This window comes from Carlito syrichta, unplaced genomic scaffold (assembly GCF_000164805.1).
Source record: "Carlito syrichta isolate Samal-C Ts95f unplaced genomic scaffold, Tarsius_syrichta-2.0.1 Scaffold296340, whole genome shotgun sequence".
In the NCBI taxonomy this organism is placed as follows: Eukaryota; Metazoa; Chordata; class Mammalia; order Primates; family Tarsiidae; genus Carlito; species Carlito syrichta.
In genome coordinates, this window is record NW_007240436.1 from 52536 (window position 1) to 62919 (window position 10384).

General features: G+C 47.2%; 1 protein-coding gene across 4 annotated transcripts in view; it reads left to right on the forward strand.

Annotated features, from left to right (window-relative positions):
* CNNM1 (cyclin and CBS domain divalent metal cation transport mediator 1) overlaps positions 1-10384 on the forward strand; it is a 66365-nt gene that overhangs the window by 39922 nt on the left and 16059 nt on the right. For all 4 annotated transcript variants that reach the window (XR_002481773.1, XM_008054546.1, XM_008054547.2 and 1 more), the window contains one exon: positions 8358-8521. Coding sequence is in view for 3 of the 4 variants with exons in the window: in XM_008054546.1 (XP_008052737.1) it covers positions 8358-8521 (164 nt within the window). In the remaining variant the exon portion in view is untranslated. The remainder of the gene's footprint in view (positions 1-8357; positions 8522-10384) is intronic.

The window sequence follows — 10384 nt, forward strand, 5'->3', positions numbered from 1 at the left end:
TCAGATGTCACAGAAGTGTTTTCTCTCACTTGATGGCCATTTTCCACTGAGAAAGCTCTCCCTGTTTTGTGAGAGCTTGGGCCTCCATGATGACCATAGGATAGGACGGTCGATGTCAGATGCCAGGCTGGTTCCACCAACTGAATGGTCTGCTCCTATATGCCACCAAAATTAGAAGTGCCCACATCACAGACCTCCACGATCCCTCATATGCAGCGACTTTTGGTGAATGCCAAGGGTGTGCTATGACGGATCAGTAGAAAGGGAAGGTGCGTGTTTTTCAGCCAAAGGGGTCAAAGCAGGGGTGTATTTTCCTTTTTAATTAGCCTCCAGCTAACCAGATAACCTAGTCTATTATAGCATTCTAGTTAAAGAAAGACTGTCTAGTCATCAGTATTTATTGTGAAAAGTTTCATGGTAACCCAGTGTCAGGAAGAGATTAGAGCAACTCACTTCTGCTGCGGAGAACCCCCAGGAAGTGCTGCAACTTTTTTTTTTTTTTTTTAGAGACAGGGTCTCACTATGTTGGCTTAAACTCCTGGCCTCAAGGGCTCCTCCCACCTCAGCCTCTTAAAGTGTTGGGGTAACAGGCATGAGTCACCACACCTGGCCTGTTGCGACTTCTGATCCATGTGTCCCCGAGAGCCCTTCCAGCCTTCTTCCATTTTCCATGACTGTGAGTGTCCAGCCCAGCAGGAGATGGGGTCCGCCCACAAGGGAAACCGACTGATAAAGAGGGGAGCATGAGGCCAACTTATCCCACCCGTGGCTTAGCTCTGCGGGGTCGTGGCAGACACACAGAAGGTGGGAGTACCTTGTTCCTTCTCTGACTCTTTTCCGTGCTCTTTCTGTGCTATCACCTCTGTCCCGCTCGCTTTTGTTCTGTTTCACCAAAAGAAGGAGCCCAAGAAACCTAGGACTTTTAGAATGAAGTTCTGGACACTTTCTGGCCCCATACTTGATTTCTGATCCAGATACATTAATTTACGTATATATGAAGTCTTAACCCCATCTAATATCAGGGGAAAAATAAACCCTAAGAATTTATAGGGCCTGTAAGTTAAAATAACTGTTTTATTTAACCCCCACAGCTACCTTAGAAGACAGGCAGGAATTGTTACTGGAAAATAACAGATAAAGAAATGGGTTCTGAGAGTGTGTGGTAAGCAAGAAGTGGGACCAGGGTTGAACTCCAAGTCTCTTAGATGCTGCACTCCTGGGACCTGAGACCTCGCCATACCTCTGCATATAGGCACTTTGTGTCCCCGAGAGGCTGTGATGTGTTGGCACTTTGAAAGCAGCCACTGGGTGCATCTATCTGGTGCCCGACACTGGATTGAGGCCAGGGGTCCCTGCACCAAATACTTCCATCATCATCCACAGGGATTTTCTTTCTACTTAAGCCTTAGCTTGAAATAAGGACAGCACAGTGGTTTATGGATTACCTCAAATGCAGTGTAATAAGCCAACTCTACAGGGGCCTTCATTTAAAAATGAAACTTCTAGCCAGCACAGTGGCTCATACCTATAATCCCAGCACTTTGAAAGCCCAAGGTGGGAGAATTGCTTGAGCCCAGGAGTTCAAGACCAGGCTAGCTAATATAACAAGACCTTGTCTTTACCAAAAACAAAAAACAAAAAAAATACAAAGATACAAAAATTAAGCAGGCATGGTGGTACACGCCTGTAGTCCCAGCCATTCTGGAGGCTAAGGCAAAAGGATCACCTGAGCCCAGAGATTGGAGGCTAAAATGAACTGTGATTGCACCACTGCGCTTCAGCTTGGGTGACAGAGTGAGACCTTGTCTCATTCATAAATAAACAAATAAATGCATACATTCATAAATAAGTAAATAAATAAGAAACTTCTAATCAGCCCCCTGAAAGTACACAGCTCCACAGTGGTTATCATTCCCTCTCCCCAGATTCATTTCTTCTATCTTTTCTTGGTGGCGGAGATCATTTTAAGTTGCCCGTGACAGTCTTTTCAAATCCACAGAAGCACAGAGATAGACATCGAAACCAAGGGTTATTTTCAGTGCTTGATTGTCCATTTATAATGTGCCCTGAGATCAATGGTGTAGAGGCTTTTCCTAGAATATACCAGGCATCCCCAAGTATAATCGATTTACTCTGCAAAACGTGGTAAGTGGAAATATCCCTTTGGGTTGGCTTGTGTGCTGTGAACATTTGGGACCCATTGAGGCCCCGTGTAATATGAGTGAGTTCATTTGAGATCCTAACTCAGACCAACTTGCCAAGTTCACATGTAGCTTTGACAGAGGGCTGGCTTTTGACATTTGGTTGTCGGATGTAGAATATGACTCCAGAACAATGACTTTTAATAATCCTAGTTTGTGCTCTTCTAAACCTGTGTCATTAAACTCCCCAACCATTTGGAGAACATACAGATAGCCCATGGTACCTCAAATTTCCTTACAAAAAGGAGAGTCGGGGGCTGTTTTGTTTCTTGGTCCTGCTTCCAGGATAGCATGGTGAAGCCTCCCTGGACCCAGGCATCCTGGAAGCAAGAGTCCTAGAGCTGTGTGTGGATTTCCCAGGTCCCATCTATGAGTGACAGGAGATTCCATCCGGCCCCAAGGACAGTGTAAAACCCTTTTCTGCACCCTCTGCCACCCACCCCTAATCCCACCCCAGTGCCTTCTCTACCTGGCCTCGGGAGCTCCAAGTAGCCAACCAGGACAGAGATCTCTTGCTGACCATCCACTTGGAGGCTACAGGAGCAAGGTCTGCCTCTCTTCTCCAGGGAGCTGGGGCTCTAGAGAACAAATTCCTGCTCCCCATCCCCTTGGCACCCCGGAACCAGCTTGAGGATGCGACATCAGAGTGAGAGCAGGCAAGGAATGTGTTGGCTGCCTGGCCACCCCCACTGGCATGTCCTGGCTGTATGTTCCCTCTCACTGTTTATCCTCCTGGGACTATCCTTGGACTTCTTCTCACTTGCCCCTGATTTGTGCCTCTGTGCCAAGGGGAATTATACAACTTGAACTCATTTGCCATGCTGTTGGGATGCTCGTCTGTTACTGATTTCTTCAGCTTTTTTATTAAAAGCATTTCTGTTTCCATTTCCCCTGCTCAGAGCCCTCGGAGTGGTTGTGCACAATTACCAGAATGCCAAGTTACTAGCATCCCACCCATGGAGGAATGCCAGACTCAGACATGAAAACGTTGGTCTTGCACAATGCGTGGATGAGTCAGGGCTTGCTTTGATAGGGAATGAGGGTTCTTTTTTTCTCTTAAAGAGTGGTTTTAAGCTGGGCTTGGTGGCTCTGCCTGTAATCCCGTGCCTTTGGGAGGCTGAGGTGAGTGGATTGCCTGAGCCCGTGGGTTCGAGACCCACCTGGGCAACTTGGTGAGACCTCATCTCTACAATAAATCAAAAAATTAGCTGGACGTGGTACTGCACGCCTGTAGTTCCAGCTACTTTGAAGGCTGAGGCGGAAGGCTCGCCCAAGCCCAGCAGGTCGAGGCTGCGGTGGCTGGGAGCGGCCACTGTCCTCTAGCCTGGGCGACAGAGTGAGACTCCAACTCAAAAAAAAAAAAAAAAAAAGAGTGGTTTTATAGGCCCCACCTTTGAAAGATAGCAATAGCCGTTTGGTGTTGGTAGTCCTTTGGGGTTTTATGAATAAACCTTCAAGAGTATTGTTTTTACTTAAAAAAAAAAAAAAGTTTGTCTTCCCAGCACAACCGTGATGTAGCTTGCATGTGGCAAGCAACTCCCTGTGGGTAACCTCTGCGCTGGGTGGCTCTGGGGTGTTATTGCTGCCTGTTTCCAACCGGGAGTGGAAGTGATTTGGGACAAGTTCCTGATGGAAGGAGGTGAGCGGATAAGACGGGGCTGTTTTCCTGTTGTCCTCCCCGAACGTGTCTTGAAATTGTGCTTAGGAGATGAGACTGTGGAACATCAAGTGTGGGCGTGTGAAGGTCATGGCCAGGCAGGCTAAGCAGGGTTGTTCAAGGAACGTCAATGGCCAGGCACGGTGGCTCATGTCTGTCATCCCAGCACTTTGGGAGGCCAAGGCAAGAGGATTGCTTGAGCCCAGGAATTTTTTTTTTTTTTTTTGAGTCAGAGTCCCACTCTATTGCCCAGGCTGGAGTGCAGGGGCATGCTCAGGGCCACCACATCCTCGACCAGATTGGCTCAGGCGATCCTTCCGCTTCAGCCTTCCAAGTAGCTGGAACTACAGGCATGGGCTACCATGCCTGGCTAATTTTTTGATATATTGTAGAGACAAGGTCTCACCAAGTTACCCAGGCTAGTCTTGAGCCCCTGGGCTCAGGCAGTTCTCTCTCCTTGGCCTCCCACAGTGCTGGGATTACAGGCTTGAGCCACTGCACCCAGCCAAGCCCAGGTATTCAAGACCAGCCTGGGAAACACAGCAAGACCCTCATCTCTTTAAAAAAAAAAAAAAAAAAAGGAACTTGTGATTTCTCAACCTACCTGAAGCCGCCATCCCTGCTCACACACTCTCACCTCGAGGTCAAAACCCACCAGGGCAAGGTGTGGTTTTCCAGACTCTGCCCTCTCCTGCAGGACTGCCCTGCTCCTCTTTCTCCACAACAAGCAGCTAGGAGGGAAGAACTTGGTTTTTTTAGCCAGCCTCCACCCTAAAACAGCCACAGATGGGTCTAGCCAAGCCAGAGCTCACCAGTTTGGTGGTTTTTTATTGTGTAGATTTAGGGGTTACAAGTGCACTTTTGTTACACGGGTATGCTGCATGGTGGTGAAGTCTGGGCTTTTAGTGTACCATCACTCGAACAGTGTACATGGTACCGTTAAGTTCTATCTTATCCCTCCACCCTCCTACTCTACCCTTAGCCCACTCTGTATGTACCCAGTGCTAAGCTCCCACTTAAATGAGAACAGGTATTTGACTTTCTGTTTCTGAGTTATTTCACTTAGGGTCATGGCCTCCAGTTCCATCCATGTTGCTGCAAAGACGTGATTCATTCTTTTTAATGGCTGGGTAGTAGTGGTCCATGGTGTGTGTGTGTATACCATATTTTCTTTATTCTATCATTCATTGATGGACATTTAAGTTGGTTCCAGGTGTGAGCTGCCACACCCGGCCACGAGTCACATTTAAAAAACCCAAATCAGCCAGGTGTGGTGGCTCATACCTACAATTCCAGCACTTTGGGAGGTTGAGGTAAGGAAGGATTGCTTGAGCCCAGGAGTTTGAGACCAGCCTGAGCAACATACCAAGACCTCCTCTCTATAAAGAAAATTAAAAAATTAGCTGGGCATGGTGGAATGCACCTATAGTCCTAGCTACTTGGGAGGCTGAGACAGGAGTATCACTTGAGCCCAGGAGGTAAAGGTTGAGTTCAGTGAGCCAATATCGTGCTACTACAATCCAGCCTTGGCAACAGAGTGAGACCCTGACTCAAAAATAAATAAATCAGCCAGGCGTGGTGGCTCAGTCTGTAATCCCAGCACTTTGGGAGGCCAAGGCGAGAGGATTACCTGAGCCTGGAGGTTCGAGACCAGCCGGGGTAACTTGGTGAGATCTCATCTCTACAATAAATCACAAAAACTAGTCGGGTGTGGTGGCACGCATCTGTAGTTCCAGCTACTTGGGAGGCTGAGGCGGAAGGATCGCCTGAGCCCAGGTGTCCATGAGCGTGCCACTGCACTCCAGCCTGGGTGGTAAGAATGAGACTTCAATGCAAAAAAATACATACAGAAAAGTGATCCTGGCAGCTGAAGTGAAAGCAGATTATAAAAGTGGGGATACTGGGGTCCAGGTGAGGTTGACCATAACCTGAACTTGGATGAATACAGAAGTGGGACTGACGGGCTTGTTATGTCACAGGGAGGTGGCAGGGCTTGACTCAGGGTTGAAGTAGTAGCAGCAGTTGAGAATGACCCAGGTTTCTGGTTTTAGGAGCCAAATGTAAGTGATGACATTTACTGAGAAGGGGGAACCTGGAGGTGGGACTCTTAATTCTATCATGATATCAAGGCGGTGATTACTAGGGTTCTAATGAGAAAAGGATTCAACCTACTGTTATTTTAATCTCTCTGCTACATGGTTTGATAGACAACAACAGCTTAGAAGCTAAACAGATCATCAACCCTCCAGGACTCACTCCAAATAGATGCTAATCAAATGTTCTGATTGATGGCAGCATTATCTCAAGAGACAGAATTAAATTCCCGAGGTTCTGCCCTGAAGGAGCAAAGACCTGAGGCTGTGAAGACTCTGATTTCCCATTAGAGACCCTGAGTTAGATCTGTGTTAGGAGCAGCTGACAGCCTCCTGTCCCCTCACCCTCGCTTTTTTTAGTGGGAAGTTGGAAAAGTGAAATTTAATGTTTACTTCTATTAATATTTGATTTTTAAACATGTGTATGTAATTATTTTTAGAATAAAAGACCAAACATAAGCAATATTTATTTGCATCACTAATGAATATGCTTTAGTCTGTCCTATATAGACATTTTAATGTAGACTTGAATTTATCCAGTTTGAGAAAAACAAGATAGAGTCAATCAAGAATTATAACTTAATTAACTTAAAACACTACATTCTTCTAAATTATCCTTTAATGTATAAATACAAATTAGTTTCTTCTTACAAGCATTTTTTTATCATGTAAAGGGAGGAAAATGAGGAAAATATACATATCTATAAATTTGTAGCTAGAATTTTCTGTAGAAGTCACTATTAGCTAGCATAGAATGACCTCTTATCCTTGAAAACATCCATGACTAGCTTCACAGATTGCATGATCATATCCTGATAGAATTCCCAGATACCCTCTAGAGCTAAAATATTTCTGAAATAGATGTGAAACATACTAACGCAATAGGATTTATTTTTAACATTCTGCTGCTGCAGAAGTCAGGGGCAGATTGACAGGCTTTGGTGTCGGGAAGGGTCAGAGGAATGTGTCCAGCCAGAGCCTATGTCCATCCTTCAGATATCCAGGGTCCTGGAATCTTCATCCAGACAACCCTGGGGGACGAGGGCTGCAGAAGTCCTAGGACCGGGGCTGGCTGTCCCCAGGCAGCCCCGTGTTCTGGCACAAAACTCGAAGGACTTGAACCTGGCCTTCTGGGTTGTTATGAGCATTTGTCAAGGACAAGGATAGAACCTGTGTTAACAGTTTATTGGTGTGACTTCTAACCAGTAAGTATTTATCCCTATGGTTTGTGAGCCTATGTTTGTCCCAGTGAGCCTCTATTTGTCGCAGCCCTGCCAATGCTGGGCAGGCCCAAGTTGTCACCACTAAAAAAAAAAAATCCTGTGTGAGGATTGTTGTCTGCTCAGTGACACATGGCTTTGAGAGCAAATCTAAGGCCTTGGCCTTTCCAAAATAAGGTTTTTAAATAGAGTTGCTGTCCAATACCTCACCCTGGTAGGGGTTCTCATGGTGTGGGATAGCAAACCACACCCACAGCACCAACTTGAGGATCCTCCTGCACCTAACCTGAAGACAAGAGCCAAGAAAGGAGTGAACAGGTGCTGGGTGGGGCACAGAATGTTGTTCTGTGGGTTCTTCACCTTTGCTGCAGAAAAGAATTTCAGAGCGAATCCAAAGTATAGCTTAGGAAAGAATTTATTAGAAAGAAAAAGACATGCGCAAAGGAAGTGTGGGTGACTTAAGAGAAAGGACACATGCCTGCCTTTGACAAGAAGCCTTATGTACTTTCAAAACGGTAAGTAAGCACACCATGAGCTAAGAGCAGAGGGCTGCAGGTCACGAGTTTGATTACCATTCCTCAGCCTTTCAAGGTCACAAGGACCTTCCAAATAATGAAAGTTGCTGTGTAACTAGATTTGTGCTTTTCTGAGAATATCATGTCTGTGTTTTGGGTAATTCTGTATTTTTTTGTGTGATTTACTGTACGGGTCGTTCCATATTCCAACCCACAAGGTGGTCAGGTCTGATGTGCCTGATCAGTTGAGTGAAGGTCATGTATTATCGGATAAGAAAGATGTCTGTTTGCTTACCCTGTTCTAAATTAGACCTGCCTGACTACTTCTGAATGATGTTAACTATGCCTGCCTCACGAACCACTTCTGTGTCTGTCCCGGGGAGACACATGCCCCAGTTCCCCACTGGGAGAGGTCGTGGGGAGTGGCCTGAGCAGGGTGGAGCTGTGGGTTCCTGTCGAAAGCGTTTGCCTTTCAGAGGAAGAAACTCCATCACGGCAGCTCAGCAACTCTCTGGGCTCTGATGGGAAGGGCAGGCCCATTTTCACCACCCAGTGCTGCCACTGCCTGAAAGTTGTGTGGACCTCAGTAAACAACACTCTCTCCCTCCCTCTTTCCATCCTGCTCTTCCCTCACCCACCCCTCCTTGTCTTTTCTCCCTCACCGTCTGCAGTAAACCGGTCCCCTTCCCACTGCAGCGGGTTGAATCGCTCCGAGTCTCCGAACCGGGAGCGCAGTGACTTTGGGGGGAGCAACACCCAGCTGTTCAGCAGCAGCAACAACCTCTACACACCTGACTACTCCGTGCATATCCTCAGCGACGTGCAGTTTGTGAAGGTAACCCCCCAGGAAGGCAGTCCGCTCTCGCCCAGCAGGCGGGGTTGGCTCTGGGATGGGGAGCCGGATGGGAAGACCTCGTCCCTGGGGATAATGTGCGTCCCACCGCCCATGTTTCGGTGGCATGCTGGGATGGTGGGGGGTACTTGCCAAGACCCTGTTTTCAGTAAGCATCCTGGTGGTTCATTATTTGTCACGCTTTGAAGATCTCCTGACCCCCATGTGGAGAAACTGAGGCACAAAGCAATAGGAGATTAGTTTGCCTGAGACATGCAACTGCCAGAGCTATTTTCTTCGGATTTCTCAGCATTGGCATCCGTTTGATGTTGTTCATATATTTTTCCAAGATGAATTTGCTGTTGACTAATAAACCAAGTGCATAGAAGAAACCATGCTATAATTTTACATATGATGGTTTATCTTTACAGCTTAATATTTAAAGTCTAAAACACAATTGGACCTGTGTGTGAACTGAAAATCTTGTGTGATAACCACTAATGACCCCTTATTGTCCTCGAGCTGTTTAGAGAGAACCACTCTTTGCCTTGTCTTTTTTTTTTTCCTTTTTTGAGTTGGAGTCTCACTCCATCACCCAGGCTGGAGTGCAGTGGCACACTCACGGCCACCCCAGCATTGACTTGCTGGGCTCCGGTGATCCTTCTACCTCAGCCCTCCAAGTAGCCAAAACTACAGGCGTGCACAACCACACCTGGCTAATTTTTTGATTTATTGTAGAGATGAAGTCTTGCCAAGTTGCCCAGTTTTTAAACCCATGGGCTCAGGCAATCCTCTCACCTCCGCCTTCCAAAATGCTGGGATTACAGGCTTGAGCCACCGCGCTTGGCCTGCCTTGTGATTACCGAGGGGAACAGTGGACTCTTCATTCCTTGCTGGGATCAGCATCACACAGAAGCCTTTAAAAGGCTCCCCCTTGCTCCTGCTCCCATGAGTTTTATTTCACTTTCCTTTGTTTCCTAGCTTTCTGAAAGCCACAACAAACTTTGGCCTGGGATCTGGCTAGAGCCCCATTTTCTCCAGTTCCCCAAAATGCCCAGTGGGTTCACTTGGTAGCTGTTGTCCCCTTTGTAGTCTGGGTCATGAGAGGTGTCCTGAAGTCATCAAGGTGGGAGAAGGTCCTCCCTTTCCTTCTGTCTGGAACACATGCCCTGATTATTTGGAGAGCCATGTGCGCTGGGTGACTCTCTAACTTCCAGGACTCCGCGGACACTCTGAGCTTAAACTGACATCAGCTGGTGAAAGTAACCATGGAATGTCATCAGAGGGAGGGGCAGAACCTGGAGGGTGCCCCCGTATAAGGCTCGCTACTGAGCCCCTTGCCTGAAGTGTCCGCTTACTCTCACACCCACCACCTGAGGCAGGTGCTGCTGTCATCCCCCTTTTGCAGATGAAGAAGTTGAGGGCGTGTAGGGTCACATGGCTAGTCACGGCAGAGCCATGCTTCAGAGTTGAGTCTTTCTGCCTCCAGAATCCAAGCCCTAAACTCATGGGGCTTTGGGGAAGGTTGTGGGGAGTCAGAGCAGAAGGAGCCAGGAAGTGGCTTTACGAAGCAACCAAGCGGTACTCACGGGGTGTATGACAGTGACATTGAACAAGTCTAAGGTGACAAGGGGCGAAACCTTATAAGCCACAACTCATGATTCTCCTTCCTGTGGCCGCCATCCTCGGGGTCCCCTCATCGCTAATACAGACCATCCCCAGAAGTGGAGGCAGGAAAGAAATGGGAAAGAGAAGCATTCCTGTGTTCACTCCTCAGTGGTGTATAGCACTGGGCACATGGTTTGTGGAAAAAGAAATGGAAAGTCATACTCTGAGAATGGGGTTCGACAAGTATTTTTTTTTTTT